At 39.7% G+C, this 22,475-nt stretch overlaps 1 protein-coding gene and 1 long non-coding RNA gene across 11 annotated transcripts in view; one reads left to right on the forward strand and one right to left on the reverse strand.

Moving 5' to 3' along the window:
• setd5 (SET domain containing 5) overlaps nt 1–18,270 on the forward strand; it is a 163,461-nt gene extending 145,191 nt beyond the window's left edge. For 8 of the 10 annotated variants that reach the window (XM_077602794.1, XM_077602797.1, XM_077602793.1 and 5 more), the window contains 2 exons: nt 7,667–7,758; nt 15,590–18,270. In XM_077602794.1, coding sequence (XP_077458920.1) covers nt 7,667–7,758; nt 15,590–16,129 — 632 coding nt within the window. In that variant the 3' untranslated portion in view covers nt 16,130–18,270. Of the gene's footprint in view, nt 1–7,666; nt 7,759–15,061; nt 15,153–15,589 lie in introns of those variants that run through there. The other 2 variants (XR_013300580.1, XR_013300581.1) reach the window with 2 other exon arrangements.
• The window catches only part of LOC144075586 (uncharacterized), a 16,736-nt gene continuing 11,922 nt past the window's right edge, over nt 17,662–22,475 (reverse strand). Inside the window, exon 2 of the long non-coding RNA XR_013300582.1 lies at nt 17,662–20,791. This is a non-coding gene — a long non-coding RNA (uncharacterized LOC144075586). The remainder of the gene's footprint in view (nt 20,792–22,475) is intronic.

Consider the following 22,475-nt stretch of genomic DNA (forward strand, 5'->3'; position numbering starts at 1 on the left):
CTGGTTTTATTTCTTGCCGGCAAACTACTTATTGCGATCAACCCAGCAGACGTTCACCCTAAAAATAGCCTCCTCGCGCATTCCAAACATTGCGGTAAATCCACTCAAAACATCCCAGGGGAGTGGCAAGGCATTTGACTTCGTGTGCTCGCAGTGCATTTAACACTCAAAAACACTCTCAATACTCTAAGAAACAGCAAATTAGAGCAATACAGAAAAAAATGCCTGATGTGAATGACAACAGAATGCGAATGTGGACACTTGAAAATGGACCGAAGCCATAGATCGAACACAATTTAACAGCTTTGCTAACAGATTGCTAACGGATGGCAGCATCGCACGAGTTGCAACTTTATTTCATACCGTATTCGGGAAATTTCTTGGTTGCAGCAGCAAGACAGACACAAGACACACAAGACATTGTAGACCTAGGTAAAAAAAACTAAATACCAAAATGGAATAAAAAAAGACAGCAAAAACACATTACGAGCAAGAGCGGACGGAGCTACCACTACCGGCTGCCACTTGATCGGCGTCATCTTGGTTGCAGTAGCAAAAACGGACACAGACACAAGAAAATAAGTTGTAGAGTTGGATAAAACTGGAACCACACACAGGAAGTCTTCCACAAGGTGGGGAACTTCTGCAGACTTTGACCGAGGTTGAAAATATTCAGAGTCACTCTTCCAAGCTTATCCGCACAGTCCCTCAGTAGTCTGGAGCTGAAGAATCAACAGTAGCAGAGTACAACTCCCCGACTCCGTTTCTGGCCTGGTAAGCGTCGACAGCTCTTCCATCTTATCGAGGGATCTCACTTTCCCCATAATTATAGATGATTTGGTTGGTGTGAAGCGTTGCTTCTTCTCCTGGCACTTTTGTTCAGCTCCGGATTTCCTTCTACTGCGTATTGTTCACAGCTAATCTCATGTGTATGACAGCGCAGGCATGGCTGAATGGTTCCAAAAAAGAAATGGCAGAAAGAAGCCAGGCTAACAGAAATAAGAAAGTTGTAAAAACATTAAAGTAAAAAGTATAAAGTACAAAGTAAAAAGGAATGTATTAAGAAATATTAAAATGTAATTAAATAAAAAGATAGAAAGTCTGTAAAACACGAAAAAAATTAAGAGTGGACAGAGGTACTGCCACCGGCTGCCGCCTGACGGCGCCACCTTGGGTGATGTAAATTGTTTATGTATATATGTGTATATTGAATAATTTGATATTTATACATATGTATATAAATGTATATCTATATTTACCGTATGTACTCGCATATAAGCCGCACCCTGAAAGTTGCCTTGAATTTTTTTACTCGCATATAAGCCGCTTTTGTTGGACAAAAAAAATGATGACTGAATCAAGGGTACGGCTTAATAGATACAGTGGGGCAAGTATTTAGTCAACCACCAATTGTGCAAGTTCTCATACTTGAAAGGATTAGAGAGGCCCGTAATTGTCAACATGGGTAAACCTCAACCATGAGAGACAGAATGTGGAAAAAAAAGAAAATCACATTGTTTGATTTTTATAGAATTTATTTCCAAATTAAAGTGAAAAATAAGTATTATGTCACCTAAAAACAAGCAAGATTTCTGGCTGTCAAAGAGGTGTAACTTCTTCTAACAGGTCTAACGAGGTCTCCACTCGTTACCTGTATTAATAGCATCTGTTTTAACTCTATCGGTATAAAAAACTCCTGTCAAAAACCTCAGTCTCTTACACTGCAAACTCCACTATGGACAAGACCAAAGAGCTGTCGAAGGACACCAGAGACAAAGTTGTAGATCTGCACCAGGCTGAAAAGACTGAATCTGCAATAGGTAAAACACTTGGTGTAAAGAAATCAACTGTGGGAGCAATTATTAAAAAATAGAAGACATACAAGACCACTGATAATCTCCCTAGATCTGGGGCTCCATGCAAGATCTCACCACATAGGGTCAAAATGATAACAAGAACGGTGAGCAAAAATCCCAGAACCACACAGGGGAACCTAGTGAATGACCTACAGAGAGCTGGGACCACAGTAACAAAAGCTACTATCAGTAACACAATGCGCCACCAGGTACTCAAATCCTGCACTGCCAGACGTGTCGCCGCTACTGAAGCCAGTACCGTGACCGGACGATTCGCCGAAAGACGTTTGGCCGACAGACAGTTAGCCGAACGGACATTTCGCCGAAACGGGATTCGCGCGCTCACCCCGCCCCCGGATCGTGTCTGTACATGTTTTTCAACCTCGGCCCGCGGGCCATATACGGCCCGTTACAGATAACATTCATTTAGGAATAACAAGGGCATGTACTGCCCCCCGCTAGACATATTTCTAGATACAAGTACGTACTACAATGTGCTGCCAATTTTTTACATTTTTTATTTTATCCTTGCGTTTAAAGTAGTAGCTATTTGGACACGCAATGTAATTTATCAAAGCTGGGGATTGATGTCTGACACTGAGAAAAAACAACACTAGAAGACTTATGTGAAATTCTAAGTGCCTTGGACAGACTAGAGGGCTTAGAGAACAATACCTGAAAATGTCATGGAACACACTTTTACTTCTAGTTTAATTTTAAATAATTTCCCATTATTATAGGAAATATATATTCAAAATGATTTGCTGAGAACCTTAATTCAAAGATTAATCTCAACGTTTTCTATGGTGTTGTACATTTTCTGGAGTAGGATTTCTGGATTTACAATGTCATTACAGTAGTACTTACTGTTACTACTACTTTATTTTCTCTATTTCTTCTGTCACGTACTGTTCTGCGTGATCTCCAAATGGCTACTACTTTAAACGCAAGGATAAAATAAAAAATATAAAAAAATTGGCAGCACATTGTAGTACGTACTTGTACTTAGAAATATGTCCAGCCGGGGGTTAGTACATGCCCTTGTTATTCCTAAATGAATGTTATCTGTAACGGGCCGTATATGGCCCGCGGGCCGAGGTTGAAAAACATGTACACACACGATCCGGGGGCGGGGCGAGCGCGCGAATCCCGTTTCGGCGAAACGTCCGTCGGCGAAATGTCTTTCGGCGAATCGTCCGAGTACCAGCCAGTACACATCCAGGCCCATCTGCGGTTCGCTAGAGAGCATTTGCATGATCCAGAAGAGGACTGGGAGAATGTGTTATGGTCAGATGAAACCAAAATAGAACTTTTTGGTAGAAACACAGGTTCTCATGTTTGGAGGAGAAAGAATACTTAATTGCATCCAAAGAGCACCATACCAGCTGTGAAGCATGGAGGTGGAAACACCATGCTTGGGGGCTGTTTTTCTGCAAAGGGACCAGGACGACTGATCTGTGTAAAAGAAAGAATGAATGGGGCCATGTATCAAGAGATTTTGAGTGGTATATATATAAACATATATATATATATATATATATATATATATATATATATATATATATATATATATATATATATATATATATATAAACATATATAAACATACATATATATATATATATATATATATATATATATATATATATATATATATATAAACATATACAGTGGTACCTCGAGATACGAGCTTAATCCGTTCCGGAACTGAGCTCGTATGACGAGATTCTCGTAACTCGAGCGGAGGTTTTCCATTGAAATGAATGGAAAACAAATTAATTCGTTCCAGCCCTCTGAAAAAATACCAAAAACAGGATATTGGATTGGATTTTTTTTTTATTTCTTCTAATTCGCCATCGATTAACAAAGTAACACATAACTAGTGGTTTAATAGTAATACAATGTGTTTAATCTAACTAAAATTGGGCAGATTTCGCCGACGGGAGACAGAGACGTTTGGGGGCGTGGGCGGGGGGTTCCTTTTTTTTTTCCACGACAACGCACTCGTAAACGGAACAAACAAATTTAAATTTACTTGGATTAATATATACAGACACTCAAACATACGTTTAATGTAACTTTACACAAAACTGAATTCTAATTTTGTTGTAATCTTTTGTTACCTTCGTTTTTCGGGTTGGCGGTTTGCCACGCCTCCGCCCTCACGTTCGCTATCGATGGACTGTTTGCTGGTGTATTGCCTTCAAAATATTCCCAAAATGATGCACACAAATGTCCTCACAATAGGATAACGCACGACCACTTGCCAACGAGAAATAGTCTTTAAGGAACGATCGCGGGACCTTTCCTAAGAAAGAATAACATGAAATGACATGGCTGAGCTTCCCACGTAGTGATTGTGGGTAATGAAGTTTTATTCTGAGAAAGGTTGCCATTGCCTATAGGTAATGTGTGCAGGAGTATACTTCATTACCCAGAAAGCCCTCTTTTTGCATGCGCGTTGTGCGTTTCCTGGTCGTATGAGAAACTCGTCTGAATTAATTAGTTCCGTGCTCGTAAATATTGTTATACACGAAAGATATGCAAAAAAGACCTGGCTTGGTCGCATCACGAAATTTTGACCGCATAACGGGTGAATTATTCGATCGAAATTTCCCCCGTAAGACGAGCATTTTGTATGACGAGCGGTCGTATGACGAGGTACCACTGTATATATATATATACATATATACACATACATATATATACATATACAGATATATACACATATTTATATATATACATATATATACATATATATACACATATATATATTCACATATATACCAGTGGCAGGCCGTCAGGGCCTTCAAGGGCTTCTCTGCTGGCCTAAGAAATATCTGAATCATATTATATTTTGTCCATCAATACTTATTCCAAATGGTCTGTTAGCTTCCTTTCATTGCTTTTCCCCCTGGTTGCACTGCTTCCAGATGTGTGTTTTCATATTGAAGCATTTAACCAATCACATTTCAGCCATTATTTGTTGCCAGGATCAGAAATCTGCCTCAAAGCCTTCACAATCAGTTCTGCGGGCTCTGCTGCATTAAACTAGACTGTTGCTTTTAACCAATCAGATTTCGAGTTGGCAACCCCACAATGCTTTTTCATACGCATTGGCATTTTGCTGGCTGGGATACGTCATTGCTTTCACCAACTATTATTGGCTTGCGTTAGAGAGTAGGCGGGCCAAAGCCATAGTGAGGCAGCCAGAGATCGCAAACTCCACCCACAATGGCCGACAGAGCAAAACAAATGGATTTTGTTGCAGATTTGCTCACAAAGCTATTTTCCAGACGGACTTTCCAGAAAAAAATCGACATCATTAAGAAAGGGCGGTCAACTCCGAAGCTAGCAAGCCTGTTACAGCCGGAAAAGGTTGTGTGCACCACTTTCAGTGCGCTAACTTAGCTGCACAAGCAAATATATTGTTGTTGATTTAAAGCCATTTTCAAGACGGACTATGCCGGAAATATGACAGGACAGGCTCGACTTTCATCATTAGCTTCGATGGCGATAGAAAAGAAGGAAGAAACAAAGGAGGATGGATATTGTGTACAGTTAAAAAGGATTTTTGGTGAGTATAATATGGCTATATTCCTAAATAATATTTCAATTGTGGGCCCAGTTCTGATATCTGAAAAGCTCCAGTGTTTGTATTTAATCACTAAATGCTGCTAGGAAGTGGATTTTACCCCAGTTTAATTTTTGCCGTTTCGCCATTGACGTCCATCGCTGTCTTTTCCCGGGAAAAATCACCCCCCCGGCCTGGTTGTAATGTCTCAAAAGCTCCAGTATTTGTATTCAATCAATAAATGCTGCTAGGAAGTGGATTTTACCTCATTTTAGTGCATTTTTTTGCTGTTTCACGTATGGACGTATCGACGTTCATCACTGTCTTTTTACCGGGGAAATGATATGATGTCTAAAAAGCTTCAGTATTTGTATTTAATCAATAAACGCTGTTTTCGGCTGGATTTTACCCAATTTTCGGGCAATGTTTTTCCGTACGCCATTGACGTTCATCGCTGTCTTTTCCCGGGAAAATCACCCCCCTGGCCTGGTTTTAATGTCTGAAAAGCTCCAGTATTTGTATTTAATCATGAAATGCTGCTAGGAAGTGGATTTTACCCCATTTTTGTGCATTCATTTATTGATTATTTTTTATGTGTTGCAGCTGTAGCTGCAGTAGAGGTTTTATAGCCATAAAATAGTTTTTGAGGGTTGGATTGATACGTTGAAGGCGCTACGAGAAAATGCACCGCCCGCCACTGATATATATATATATATATATATATATATATATATCATTTGTATTTAATCATGGGGTCAAATCCACTTCCTAGCAGCATTTTGTGATTAAATACAAACACTGGAGCTTTTCAGATATCAGAACTTGGCCCACAATTCAAATATTATTTAGGATTATAGCCATATTTTACTCACCAAAAATCCTTTTTACACAATATCCATCCTCCTTTCTTTCTTCCTTCTTTCCTATCGCCATCGAAGCTAATGATGAAAGTCGAGCCTGTCCTGTCATATTTCCGGCATAGTCCGTTTTGAAAATAGCTTTAAATCAACACAACAATATACTATTTGCTTGTGGAGCTAAGTTAGCGCGCTGAAAGTGCCGCACACACCATTTTCCCGGCTGTAACAGGCTTGCTAGCTTCGGAGTTGACCACCCTTTCTTAATGATGTTCATTTTTTTTCTGGAAAAGTCAGTCTGGAAAATAGCTTTGTGAGCAAACAGAATCCATTTGTTTTTGCTTCTGTCGGCCATTGTGGGTGGAGTTTGCGATCTCGGCTGCCTCGGGTACTGCTTTGGCCCGCCTACTAGCCAATTTGTGAAAGCAATGACATGTCCCAGCCAGCAAAATGCTAACGCCTATGAAAAATCATTGTGGGGTTGCCAACTCGAAATCTGATTGGTTAAAAGCAACAGTCTAGTTTAATGCAGCAGAGCCCGCAAGAACTGATTGTGAAGGCTTTGAGGCAGATCTGATCTGGCAACAAATAATGGCTGAAATGTGATTGGTTAAATGCTTCAATATGAAAACACACATCTGGAAGCAGTGCAACCAGGGGGAAAAGCAATGAAAGGAAGCTAACAGACCATTTGGAATAATAAGTATTGATGGACAAAATATAATATGATTCAGATATTTCTTAGGCCAGCAGAGAAGGCCTTGACGGCCCGCCACTGATATATATATATATATATATATATATATATATATATATATATATATATATATATATATATATGTATGTATATATAAATGTATATATATGTGTGTGTGTGTGTGTATGTATATAAATATATGTGACAGCCCACTTAGATGACGTTTGTCTGTTGTATTATAGAAACATCATTAAAAGTCGCCAAAGGCAATCGTCTTTGGATAGTTTTTTTTTTCCAAAATGTCCGTCAACCAGCACTGCAGAAGGGCAAGTTAAATCCAAACAGGTAAGGACTAATGAAAAGGGTATACAATTAAGTTCTAAATAAATTATAAAATGTTAGTTGTTGATTAATGGGACACTTTGACCAACTTTAAAGTGTTTAGTTGGTAGTTTTGTGAGGACTGTGGAACAAATTAGAGAATTTACATTTAAAGTACTGCTCTACTTACAAAACTTTCAAGTTACGAAAAAAGTTGTGGAACCAATTAATTTCTTATGTAGAGGTATGACTGTATATCAGTTATCAGCGCATTGTTCTGTCGCTAAATTGACCCCCACATCTAAAATAAAAATATTTTATTCAGATATTTAATGAGTTTTTTTTCTTCTGATCCTTTCAGATGCAGATCAATATGACATGCAGTCAATGAACATTCCTTCACAAATGAAGAGCCCACCACACAGATGCAGTCCATTAATGTATTCACATCAGGTATGTAAAATAATGTACATTTACAAATACTCACCCCTCTCTTAGGGCGCTTTCAGACATGTACTGAAATCAGGCAGGTGTGAATTCAATGTGCCCACTCATTTTACTAGGGCAGTTTGCATAAATGTACTTTGCGGTCTAGTCACAAATTTGGAAAACTGTCTTAAGGATGAAAGTAGCAGGTAACAATCCACTTCAGAGTAGAACTGCAGGATTTTGACAAAAATACCTCATTGCGATTTTTACATTTCAGAATTTTAAATGTATAGACTAAGCAATCTGAATGAAAGAAGACATTACTTTTACAACAGACTTGCATAAATCATGTTGACAAATATGAGAGTACCGTATTTACTCGAATTAAACGCGCACTCGAAAATAACACGCAGGTAATTTTGGGCCAAAAACATCTGGAAAAGCGCAGTAATCGAATATAGTGCGCACCTAAAATTTCCCGCTGACGAAAATCAGAAATCTTACCTTTTTTTCTTCGTTTCACGATTGTTTTGTTCAAACAAATTTATTCATTAGAATCCTTCAAATGAAGAGTCCGCATCAGAATCTTTAAATAGTCTCTGCAGATATTCCTCTCTCTCTTTGTCTGTCCTCTCATCCGTCTCCTCATACATCTCTTCGTTGAGAATCCTATCAACGTCCACGCTTCCTTCATCCACTTCCTCTTCCTCCCACAACACATCATCCGATTGGCTTTACGAGATGACGTAAAATCCGTGCGTCAAAGTGAGTTTGACAATGCTTTTTTCGATCAAAAATTTGTAATTTATTTTAGTTATTGATTATAACACTGAACTGAGAGAGGGTGAACTGAGACGAGTACGAGGCTAGAGGGGGGCAGTGGTGGTCTCGGCTTTCCGATTTTCGATCGGGTTTACGAGATGACGTAAAATCCGTGCGTCGGCTTTACGAGATGACGTAAAATCCGTGCGTCGGGTTTACGAGATGACGTAAAATCCGTGCGTCAAAGTGAGTTTGACAATGCTTTTTTCGATCGAAAATTTGTAATTTATTTTAGTTATTGATTATAACACGCACCCCCATCTATTGGAATTAATTATATAGCAAAAATCTGTGTGTTATATTCGAGTAATTACGGTATATGGCAAAATGCAGTTTAACACTGTGATTCTTTAAAGGATTACAAACAAATTTCAAGCATATACTTTTATTACAAACATTTTCTTTGCAGACCTGCAGCCCAGCATAAGAGGACAAATAGTGAAATTGCAATTGGTCGCAGGCATTTGTCATTTCCTTTTCCTCTTGCTTTGGTCTCAACCCATTTATACATGATTAATTAATTTATTCATTTCTAACCTTTACAGAGCATTTATTTTTACACTCTGGCTGCCATTAAATATTTATTCACTCCTCGCAGTCAATATGGATTGGATGTTGAGCGCCTGAGATATGATCATCAAATGTCAGCCTTCATGGTATAAATGTTTTGGATGTCTAACCCCACAAATAGCATGCAGTGAATTCATCTCTTTAAAAAATAATAATAATTAAAAAAACCAAAGCAACAAAACAAAAAAAACAGGACAACTAAGAGTGTTACGTGTAGCTCTGGCCAGTGTGTATTTGTTTTTCCTAAACTTATTGATTTAGTATTGATTAACATTGCATTAATTTATACATTTAGTTATAAATTACCTAAACATACAGTCATGATTAATATGTATCACTTTACCTGGGCGATAAAACGATAACGGATAGTAATTATCTTCAAATATTTTTTGTCAACAATTATAATAAAAACTTTTGATAACTCGATAAATATAAACTGCAATTGCACTACCCGAACACCCCAAAGAACGTGGGTATCATGCGACGTGAACGCTAGTTCCAGGCCAACGTTATGGAGACGAAGAAGATGTGGGGAAAGGCTAAGCATTTTGCACGGATAGCAACAGAGCGGCGCACACGGAGCATGAAAGGGAAAGGACTATAACACAGCCAAAATGAGCGATTATGAAATGCAGGACAACACCAAGTCTACCCACTATAAGATCCAAGTGAAGTCTTCCTGTTGTGTATTTTATCTGTTCTTATGAATGCACGTGAGGCACAGTGAGTGCAAACGCGATTGACTGAACTTCGGCAGCCCTCAACTTATGCTCCCTATCCCTCAAGCCTGCAGGTATAGGATCAAGGCATTAGTCCACAGTTTTAATTTTATAACGTTTAACAGGGTAAGAATTATGACGATTATAAATTTTGACGGGGTAGGGCTCTTCTAAACTAAGACATGGAAGGATTTTTTTCTTTAAATACCTCTGAAAACACCTGTGCAGAAACAGCAGCATTATTGAACATTTCCTTAAACCATTTTAACACTCTTCTCATTTGAGGGCAGCCTGTAATTCTTTTCTTAACTTGATATAAAAGAGTTTCCCGTTTTATGTAAATGTTATGAAAATGTTGCAAAAATCTAAAACCTGTTAAAATGAGGTTACGTTCATCCAACTAAATGGCCATGTGTGAATATTTTATTCATTTGAAGGCAAATTCATAAAAATAATGATGCTGGTCAACATTTTCACATGTTTTAATATTCATTACTTTTCAAAGTGTAAGTAGGGAGTTTGTCTTATCTTTATTCCATGACAGAACAACAAAGAGCTTTTAAAATCACCCTATTTAAATTCTTTTTTTCAAGTAAGATAACATAGTTACTTTCATAATTGAATAACAACTTAAGTAATTGATTTACTTATTCACACAAGTTTGAAGTGTCAAATTTGAAAGACAAAAAATGTGATAGTACCTGATTGGACACTCTAAAAATATGGCCCTAGGTATGAGTGTGAGCGTCAATGATTGTCTCTTTGTGCCCTGCGATTGGCTGGCCACCAATTTAGGGTGTCCCCCGCCTCGTACCTAAAGTCAGCTGGGATAGGCTCCAGCACCCCCTGTGTCCCTTGTGTGGATAAGCAGTTCAGAAAATGAATGAATGGATTATTATTTTTATTCAGAGCAATGGAAATTGCGGGCGGCCTGGCGGCTGAGGGGTTAGCGCGTCGGCCTCACAGTGGGGGACCTGGGTTCAAATCCAGGTCGGTCCACCTGTGTGGAGTTTGCATGTTCTCCTCGGGCTTGCGTGGGTTATCTCCGGGTACTCCGGTTTCCTCCCACATTCCAAAGACATGCATGGTAAGCTGATTGGACACTCTAAATTGCTGAGCGTGAATGGTTGTTTGTCTCCTTGTGCCCTGTGATTGGCTGGCCACCGATTCAGGGTCTCCCCTGCTTATGGCCCGAAGTCGGCTGGGATAGGCTCCAGCACCCTCCGCGACCCTAGTGAGGATAAAGCAGTTCCGAAAATGAGATGAGAATGGAAATTGCTCATTTTGGAGGCCTTAACATGTTCAAATGTTGACAAAAATTGGTGGATAAATAGATATTGGTGAAAATCTCAATATGTTGAAAATTTTGAGAAAATTACAGTTATAAGCATATGAAAAGACTGTAATGTATTATCTAAATATAATGTATGTATAAAAAATTTAAATACTTTAAATATTTTACTCACTGAAAATAGTTCCTCTCAGCTTGATATAAATCCAAAAAACAGGTTAATGGGAGTTTTATTTGAAGTCCTTGAAGGGGGGTCTCCTTTTAGCGGGGTACAGCTTCAGGATGAAGGCTTTCGTGATCAAGGCTTTCCGGTTGCTCATCCAGTATACAGGCAGCAAGGCTTTGTTCTTGGTTGTACGTATTAAGGTCATTTTGTCTTCTTGTGGCCATGTCTGGTCTACATTATCCGCAATATTCGAAGGATTACTGTATTCGCCTGACTAAGCGTAGGATCGAAACATGTCAGGTAACAAAACGACCATAAAACACCATTGTCTGTTATAAACAAATCAATGGTTGGTTAAAGCTGGCTTTGTATATGTAAATTCTCTCATTCGTTCCACGGTCCTCACACAACTACCAACCAAACCCTATAAAATTGGTCAAAGTGTCCCGATTTTGTATGAAAGATGTGAGGAAACACACAAAGAGGGAAAATTATAAGAAAATGGTTTATTAATGTCTTAAAATGAATAAAGCATATAAAAGCTATCCATGTTGAAACGAATTGCATTTTCCCTCTTGTGTCCCTCCGGGGCGGCGCGGAGCAGGTTAAGCCGCGTGGGTACGGGACACAAAAGGAGAAAATCAAACACACACATCCACCCAAAACTCTAACAATACATTGACAACCACACAAATACATGCATACGCCTTATAAACGCAACATTAAAAATTCAAACAACATCAACAACAAAAATTAACGTTTTATGATTACTTATGAATTTAATTTTTCCCCCATTTTATTAGTCGCTACTGGTGTTCGCTTCTTTCTTTATATAACGCACAGTAGATTTATTTATGCCGTAATGGCGTGCTGCATAGGCATACTTGTTGCCCGCCTTCAGCATATGTAGCAACTTCACCTTTTCGGTCAAAATCCAAACACAGCTGGAACTCAGCGCGGAAGAACCGGTGCCGCTTCAACCATTTTTGATCTCCGGTCTTCCGCTTTTGACATTTTTATGAACATTTTTGACTTGGATACTTAAAAATTAAAAAAAAAACACACTGAAGCCGCAAAGGGGTGAAGGATCACAGTACATGCATACATACATTTGCATACATATTTCATCCAAAACTGGTACACTTATATTTTTAGAAGCCTGTGGGACAGATTATGCTAATTCAATGTAAAATATGCCTCTACTTTAGATAAAAAAACGTCTGGAACCAATTAATTTTTTAAGTACCGTATTTTCACGACTATTCGGCGCATCGTATTTTAAGCCGCAGTGTCAGTAATGAGTGCTATTTCTGTATTTTAGACACACAAAGCACGCACCGTTTCATTAGACGCATATATATTATATATGGATGAACATCGAAACGCAATAGCGCTGGCTACCGGAAGCAGCCTATTTCCGGGTTCCGATGCGCAGTGACTGCTGGGAAATATAGTTCTTACACGCTACACCCACACGCTAAAAACATGTTTTAAAAAGGCAACGGAAGCAAAACTGAGTTTGGTTGTACTTTATTTAGACATTTTACAACTCACTCACTTCATCATCACCCACAAATCCATCAAAGTCCTCATTTTCTGTGTCCGAATTAAACAATTGCCCAAACGAGCCTTCCAAAAAGCCGGGTGCCCTCTCTTCGTTCTCAGAGTCACCGTCATTTCCATGTGGCTCCTTAGAAATTATGCCGGCTTTGGCAAAAGCTCGAACAACCGTGCAAGCAGACACATTCGCCCAGGCGGCCACAATTCGTTCACAAATAGTAGCTAGCTTGTAACTAGCGTAACTAGTATTCCAAGGCTGTCTTCCATGCTTCGCAACTGTGTTGATGCCGATTGCCAGGCCACAATTCGTTCACAAATAGTAGCTAGCTAGTAGCTAGCGTAACTAGTATTCCAAGGCTGTCTTCCATGCTTCGCAACTGTGTTGATGCCGATTGCCAGGCCACAATTCGTTCACAAATAGTAGCTAGCTAGTAGCTAGCGTAACTAGTATTCCAAGGCTGTCTTCCATGCTTCGCAACTGTGTTGATGACGATCGCCAGGCCACAATTCGTTCACAAATAGTAACTAGCTAGTAGCTAGCGTAACTAGTATTCCAAGGCTGTCTTCCATGCTTCGCAACTGTGTTGATGCCGATCGCCAGGCCACAATTCGTTCACAAATAGTAGCTAGCGTAACTAGTATTCCAAGGCTGTCTTCCATGCTTCGCAACTGTGTTGATGCCGATCGCCAGGCCACAATTCGTTCACAAATAGTAGCTAGCTAGTGTTGATGCCGATCCGCAGGCCACAATCCATTGGGTGTATTGACAAAAAAAACTACATATCCCAGCAGTCACTGCGCAGTACTTTATCTACGGGAAAATAGTGAAGATGGGAGCTGCTTGCCATAGTTGTCCTATCGACGGATTTATTTTATTTTATCGTGATAACAATTTTAGTATTGGTCCATCTATAAAGTGCACTGGATTATAAGGCGCCCTGTCTATTTTGGAGAAAATTTCAGACTTTTATGTGCGCCTTATAGTCGTGAAAATACGGTAATAGTATATGGGTATATTATGTGTATATGTTCCTAGGCAACACCTTACTATCTCTGTCCTTTATCACTCTAATCTGTTGGACCTCCTTTCTATCTCTGTCCCTCTGTCAGCCATCCTGCAGATTGTTCTTTCCCTCTTTGGTGTTCAACCTGGCATACAGGTTCTCATAAACCCCGTTTTACCATTGCCACATCTTAATTGCCCTACAGCTCATATTTTCTTTTTCCTACTGCTGTCTGTTTTATATTGAAATCTGACACTTCCACTTCATTTATTTTATTCACAATTTGTATAGTGTCGCAGTTTGGCGGAATCCAAAAAAAGGCCTGATGTCATGCCTGGTTTTCAGTTCATAAGAGGTCACTGCATGTCTGAAAGTGGTCTACCTGGGTAAATTCCAGCACTGGATTACAGATCATATCACACAGTAATGTTGTGGTATGTTATGTCTGAAAGCGTCTTCCGAATCATGACTTTCAATTACTTGATTTGTTATATTTTACCAGTTTAGTATTATGTCTTAGTTAGTACCCTATTGCCGTATTTACTCACGTATAATCCGCTTTTTTTGGTCAAATGATGACTGAATGAAGGGTACGGCTTATATGCGCAGACAAACACGACATGCACGACACTCCAAGTTGACGCCACCATGGCACGATGACTTCATGACACAAGCGAATGCTGCCGAAACGGTCATTTATTTCAAAACAGAGAAAGGATAAGCAGACAAAAGGCTAAACAAAATTAATTTTGACGTCTATGAATGAAATTCAAGAAAAAACTTGCATATCTTGCATAAAACGTGAAAAAAAACTAACTTGTTCCAGTCACCACTCGCTCAGGGTGTTGCCATCTTACTGTAGTAAACGTGCTCAGACTGGCCAGACGCGAGTACACTCACTCACTTACTTGTGCCTGCTTTGCTCGCTCAGGGCGCCGCCATTTTACCGTAGTTAAAGGTGCTCTGCCTGTAGCGTTTACCATGTCAGCACATCCATATAGTTAGGCTGATCGAAGGTCTTGCGGTCAATTGTTAAAATATAAACCTTGATACCTGCGTAATGTGTATGTAATTATTGCACCCAGAGACTTGGTGAACACTACGTATACCGCTATGGCCAGACGCGAGTAGCCTTGATTTTGAAATATAACAAAATTCCACTTTGATATTTTTCATTTTGTTTCTTCTTTGAAAGTGACAACTATTGGAGTAATATGAACCATCGAAATAATTGAGACATTTTGACATTAGAAGCAATATGGCTGCCACAACATCTTAAACTTCTGGTAAGAAAGTTGTAATTTCTGTAATTAGAAAGCATCAGGTTCTCATCAAGATAGACTTATTTCTTTTTTCCAAATTGAATAATTTGATATTTTGCCTTTACAAAGATAGGCATATTAACTTCCTTATGATATTGACACAAATAATTTGCTTTTGATTCTTACAGTATCTCAGAAATACCACTTGTGATGTTTTCTTTTTTAAAGATTTTCCCTTCAAAGTAACACATTTGTACTCCCTATTAAAACCATAAATACGGAAGTGAAAATTGAGAATCAGGGGGGCGGCTTATGCACGAGAAATTTTAAAATTAAAAAAATTAAGGCAATTTTAAGGGTGCGGCTTATACGCGCGGACGGCTTATATGCGAGTAAATACGGTAGTTGCTGCAAACAACCGAGATTTTGCTTGCTAGTAAATGTTTGTCTTTTTTCTGAAGTCATCAGAGGGATACCTGCAGACCAACAGTCCCTCATTGCTTCAGCAACCTTCCACATCACCATTTAGAAGTTGCTATAGCCACACATCAGGCAAGACCTACTACCACTACACCTCCTCCCATACAGACCCATCTCAGGACCACGCTCCATCCACCTATCCTACCCATTCTCCAGCAACCTTAATAGACTCCAAACTGTCAGGAGACTTGCTACAAATACAGAGTAGCAACAATGATGAAGGTGGACCCTTTGTTTCCAGTAGCCACCCAAAAGTGGGGCATTTGAATAGGAGTAACCTGATGGGGTCACCTGCCACTGGGCCGTGGGCTCCCCGGCTTACGAACACAGACACAAGCTCCACGCCAGCAAGAGGGAATCAACAGCAGATTTCTAGAAATATCAAGTCTGGCACCATGAGCTCAAAACTGCTCCCGGTCTCTGGACAAACAAACTACTCACAGCGAGGGATGAGCCTTAGTCAGCTACAACAATCTCCACTACAGGGCCCAGGTGTATGGACTCAGTCAGGAAGCTTTTAAAACCTTGTATGTACTACCTTGTGCTAATCCATCAGGCCAAGTGATTTTATGTGGCACAGGTACTCTGGTGGGGGGAAAATGTACGAACCTGGGAGGAGCTAGAAGTGGTTTACAAATGTACAGACTTTTTTTGTTTCTAACCTCTCGTCACCTACACTTCTCCCACGCCTGATACAACAGAAGAAATACACATTGCACACAAAACTAGACTTTTGATATAATCTTGGAATCAATCAAGGATTTAAAATTTGTAAAATACTCAATCATATCTAACTAGAAATGGGCCTCAGTGTCCTTGTGTGGGACATTTCTAATTTCACAGATCTCCACGCAAATAAATGTCTGTACAACATTGATAAGAACAAACTTGCCACTGTATGTATCCAAGTCAATGAAATACTTCAAGCTAGCATTAAAGAGTTAATTTTTTTTATTTTAATGTTTTATTTACTTTCTCCAAACAATCGGATTTTAGAAAAGGCTGCTTCGCTTCTGCAGTACTTAAGGGTTGGTATTGAAAATAGGGAAAATAAAGTGATTCATTAACAGTGACAGAATTACAATCTCAAGATTGGGTCAGCCAATATGTCCATCTTATGTTTTGATGCCCACCATACTTTTGTTGTTTTATGCTTTTCCATCCTTTGTCATTTTGTCATACCAATAGGTTAATTGTGTTAGGTTGATATTGGTGTTTTGTAAGCCAATTTATGATTCATTTGAGTGCCCCCCCATTCCAATAAATATGGAATCAAGCAATGTTGACAAATGACTTCATTCGTACTGCCGTATCTTGTAAAGTCTGGTTTTCTTCAAATAGCATTTGCTTCACTGGTTGAATGCAAAAATAATATGCAAGTAAATTATCCACTTTGAAACTGTTGTGTTTGATTGTCTAGATCAGGGATGGACAAACTATTCCAGAAAGGGCTGCACCAGGCACGGGCTTTCGTTCCAACCTATAAGAGGAAACCTTTCCACCAATCTAGTATCTTAGTAGTGCAATCAGTGGATTGCAGTCAGGTGCTTCTTGTTTCAGCAGAAAGCTGATTGGTTAAACTGTTTGTGTTGGATCAGTTGGAACAAAAACCTGCACCCACAGCGGCCCTCGAGGACCGGTGTTCCCACGCCTGGTCTAGATGCTACAGAAATGATTTCATTATACATACCAACCCACATTCCCCAGTTTCTTAGCTACACCTTGATATAATATATTTAGGTATATCTAAAAAAATATTTTAAAAATTAATTAGTAAAGAAAGGGTAGTGGATTGTGAATGTGTAGCTATTTTTCTGACCAAACTGTTTGTTCCATCCTGATACCAGGGGAGGGTGTTTGTGATTGTGTTTGGAATACTGTTAAAATTAGATTTATTTTTTTAAAATGCTGCTATGTTCTCATGTGAGAGCTGCTTCCGTTTCTGTAAAATGCTGTATTTTAATACTATTTCCCAAAAAAAGGACTCTGGAGTCAATGGTTGTCCTGGCCACCACTATAGAATCTCATGTTTCACAAACAGCCCAACTGCAGCTAGTGTCACTATCTCAGTCACTAAAAAAACAGAGTTTGTTATACAAGTGATAACTACTGCATTTATGTGGTATACCTCAAGTCGGAGCATCTGGTCTAGTAGCAGGATCTCACCTGCCACCAATTCAGTATACGTCAATACACAAAAGGGTACTCGGGTTAGATGAATGTTTTGACAGAGACCTTGTGATCCTAAATGAACCAGCACCTTAAAGTGATGCCATTTAAAATACCTAATAGGACAATATGTATGAATATAAGTACTTGTTGTATAGAAAGATATGTTATATAGACTTTTATGGAGAAATATAGTACACTGAATTTATTGCATGATATTTGTTTTTAGGGCCCATGTGACCAGTTTTACCAGGTGGTTGGAAGTTAATCTTTGGGTCTTTCTTGAGTCCCCTAAAAAATCAGAAGCTACATTATTTTTAATTTGTGGTTTTGTAACAATGATTTTTATCTTTGTTTTATATTTACAAATACACATATTAGTAAATATTTCAATTGTTCCCCTCTGCAAAGTTTTAAGAAAGGAAATGTTCATGCAAATATAATGCATTTTGATAATAAAATAATCATGATGATAATGTATTTTGAAACCTAATCATTGTCTTGTGTTTATCTGAGTACATTTTCAACATATCTGGGCCCTTAAGTGTAAAAAAACAAAACTAAAAAATCTTGGTACATTGTGGTTTTCTCATTGTATCCAAAGCGGTGGAGCAGAAAGTCAAGCCTTATTTCTGTTTGACAAAGACAAAACATGCAGTTGGAAGGCTCCCAACTTAAAATTGCTGATAATATGAGATAAAATGTTAAGTATGGTGCTTTTTTCCCCGCTTCAGATATTTGCTGTTCTGTTGTTTTCCGTTCAATTAAACTTTCATCAAATAGACATGTAAAAAAGTATGATTGAGTTTGCCATGTGCTTGCTCACAAAATCAAGTAATTTGAAGCAGGTAACCATCTTGGTTAGGGCCTAATAATCGTTAGATTAGATTAGATTCAAGAACTTTATTCATCCAGTACTCGGGAAAATTCACTGTCGCAGTAGCAAGAGGGTGAGAACACAGACACAGGAAAAGACATTTTAGACATAAGTAAATAAATAAGCCTGTTGCATGAAATATATATGCACGTCTCCATACATACATACACACACATACAGTGAACATATCAGTGCATAATGTCTGAAAGAGCTTTGGAGGGACTCCACAAACTCATGCACTGGCTGGGAGGTGTTGTCCATGATGGACATCATCCTGGCCAGCATCCTCCTCTCTCCCACTTCCTCCACAGGGTCCAGAGGACAGTCCAGAACAGAGCTGGCCCTCCTGATCATCTTATTCAGCCTGTTCCTGTCCTTCTCCGTGCTCCCGCATCCCCAACAGACCACTGAAAAAAACACTGTAGATGCCACCACAGTGTCGTAAAAGGTGCTTAGCAGTGTCCTGCACACTTCAAAGGACCGTAGTCTCCTCAGTAGGTAGAGTTGGCTCTGGCCCCTCTTGTACAGGGCATCTAGGTTTGTGGACCAGTGCAGTTTGTTGTCGAGGTGAACACCCAGGTACTTAAAAAAGTTATCACTTCAGTTAGCTAAAATGTACAAAGTTATTTTAATCTAATACCTAAACCAGTGGTCAACCCACAGTGCCCCTGGAGTTTAGGGACCCCTGACCTAGACCTTTAGTGGAAATGCACCATTGTTTGGGAGTATGTGGTACCGGAATCTCGTATACGTGGGGTCCTGTCCCTAGATGACCAGTGTCTGTTCCGCACAGCCGGTGATAAATCTGATGTTTCCAGTGGGGGCTGGACTTCACCAGGGCTGCCCTACGTCACCGATTCTGTTCATAACTTTATGGACAGAATATCTAGACCACACCTAGGCAATCTGGTCCTCAAGGGCCACTGTGGGTGCAGGTTTTTGTTCCAATCGATCCAGCACAGACAGTTTAGCTAATTAGATTTCTGCTGAAACAAGAAGCACCTAACTGCAATCCACTGATTGCACTTCTAAGATACCACATTGGTGGAAAGGTTTCCTCATATAGGTTGGAACGAAAGCCCGTGCCTGGTGCAGCCCTTTCTGGAATAGTTTGTCCATCCCTGATCTAGACAATCAAACACAACAGTTTCAAAGTGGATAATTTACTTGCATATTATTTTGCATTCAACCAGTGAAGCAAATGCTATTTGAAGAAAACCAGACTTTACAAGATACGGCAGTACGAATGAAGTCATTTGTCAACATTGCTTGATTCCATATTTATTGGAATGGGGGGGCACTCAAATGAATCATAAATTGGCTTACAAAACACCAACACGGTTGGAACGAAAACCTGCACCCAGTGCAGCCCTTTGTGGAATTAATTGCCCAGGTCTGATCTGTCGCGTTGAGGGGTTCCGGTTTGGTGGCCTCAGTATTGCATGGTGGTTCTGTTGGCTTTATCAGGCCTCATCTCCAACACTCACTGAAACGATTTGCAACTGAGTGTGAAGTGGTCGGGATGAGAATCAGCACCACCAAATCTGAGACAATGGTCCTCATTTGAGAAAAGGTGGCATGGTGGGTCTGGGATGAGGTTCTTCCCCAAGTGGAGGAGTTTAAGTATCTTAGGGTCTTGTTCACAAGTGAGGTATAAAATTGAGCGGGAGATCAACATGGGGACTGGTGCGGCAGTGATGTGGATTCTGCATCAATCTGCATGGTGAAGAAGGAGCTGAGCCGAAAGGTGAAGCTCTATTTAATGGTCGATCTAAATTCCTAATCTCATCTATGGTCAGGAGCTGTGGGTCGTGACCGAAAGAACAAAATCGCAGATACAAGCGGCTGAAATGAGTTTCCTCCGCAGGATGTCCAGACCCTCCCTTAGAGATAAAGTGAGAAGCGCAATCATCCGGGATGGGCTGCTCCTCCGAATTGAGAGGAGCCAGATTAGATGCCCCTGGGATCTTTTTGGGGATACCTCCTGGATGCCTCCCTGATGATGTGTTCCAACTCAGGAGACGCTAGGGAGACTGTCTCCTGGCTGGGATCATCCCTGAAGCAGCTCTTCAGTAGTGGCTGCGGAGAAGTGAGTATGGGCTTCCCTGCTGAAGCTGTTGCTCCCGCAAGCCGACCTCTGATAAGCAGAAGAAGATGAAGACTTCTAATGTAACGCCATATATGAAACATACTGTGACCTAACACTACTTTTTGTGTCAGTTTTTTTTCCTCTCTCACTGTACAACGTAAGTGCTAAGTACTAAGACCCTCAAACCATATTTTATTCATGCATTTTCCGTACGGTTTTCCTCACAATAGTCACGGGTTGCTGGAGCCTATCCCAACCAACTATGGGTACCAGGCAGGGGAAACCCCAACCTAACTATAATCCTAACCCATAGGCTCCAGCAACACCCACAACCCTTGAGTGTAAGTGGTATGAAAAATGAATGAATGAATGAAAAAATTATATACATTATTTTATAATCTGAATCATATCCATTTCATGCTTCATATTTCAAGTAGGAATCTACGCGCGTAGCATAATGGGTAGAACTGAGAACGTGCTACAATGATTAACCACTAGATGTCGCTAACTGCTCACTATACAGTACTATAATCTGTAATTTCTTCCTTCCTTTAGATTACTGTTCTGTAACTTTAAAGTAACCTTTTATCCACTTTTAACATTGCTGCCCACCATGACATATTGTTCTGAACCGTGTGCGGTCGATTGGTCGCCGGTCTTTTGGTCGCGGTCTTTAGGTCGCCCGGAAGTTTGGTCGTCGGTCTTTGGGTCGCCGGTCTTTTTTTGTCGCAGGTCTTTTTTGTCGTCGGTCTTTTGGTCGCCTGATCGGCTGCTGCCACCTACTGTCAATTTAATAAAGAGCAAATTCACAGATGGTGTTTTTATTGAAGCAGTCCAATGAATCTTCATTCTCTCTGGGAGAACTTGCAATGTTGAAACACTTTAGATTAGATGGTCATTTTTATCAAACAAATAAAAGTATTAGTATACTTTTAGCTGTTGAAAAAATCTAAATACTGTCTAAAATTTAGACAGTATTTAGATCGTTTCAACAGTATTTAGATCGCTTCAACAGTATTTAGAGTCAAAATACTGTTGAAACGATCTAAATACTGTTGAAACGATCTAAATACTGTTGAAACGATCTAAATACTGTTGAAACGATCTAAATACTGTTGAAACGATCTAAATATCTAATATCAAAATATCAATAAGAGCACTCATTTAACACATCGGCTGCTGCCATCGACTGTCATAGGCGTCCAATGAACCTTCATTCTCTCTGGGAGAAATAAGAGCACTCATTTTACACATCAGCTGCTGCCATCGACTGTCATTTTAGCTCCAGTATTTGTATTTCATCACTAAGTGTTGATTTTACCGCATTTTAGTGCATTTTTGGCACTTTTGCGACTGGTCGCATATCGTCGCATTTGGTCGCGCCGACGTTTATCGCTGTCTTTCCCCCGGGAAAATCACCCCCAGAGCCCGGTACCGAGTCATGTCTGATAAGCTCCGGTATTTGTATTTCATCAATACGTGCGTATTTTACCCCGTTTTAGTGAAATTTAGGCCGTTTCGCAAATGGTCGTCGCATTTGGTCGCGCCGAGGTTTATAGCTGTCTTTCCCCCGGGAAAATCACCCCCAATTAATGTCTGAAAAGCTCCAGTATTTGTATTTAATCATTAAATGCTGTTTTAAAAACTATTACTCCGCTTTTGGAACACTTTTCTGGGCATTCTTAACCATTTTTTCTACCTTAAGAGAGATTCTCCCATTCATTCTCCCAGA

Source organism: Stigmatopora argus, chromosome 6 (assembly GCF_051989625.1).
Source record: "Stigmatopora argus isolate UIUO_Sarg chromosome 6, RoL_Sarg_1.0, whole genome shotgun sequence".
NCBI lineage: Eukaryota > Metazoa > Chordata > Actinopteri > Syngnathiformes > Syngnathidae > Stigmatopora > Stigmatopora argus.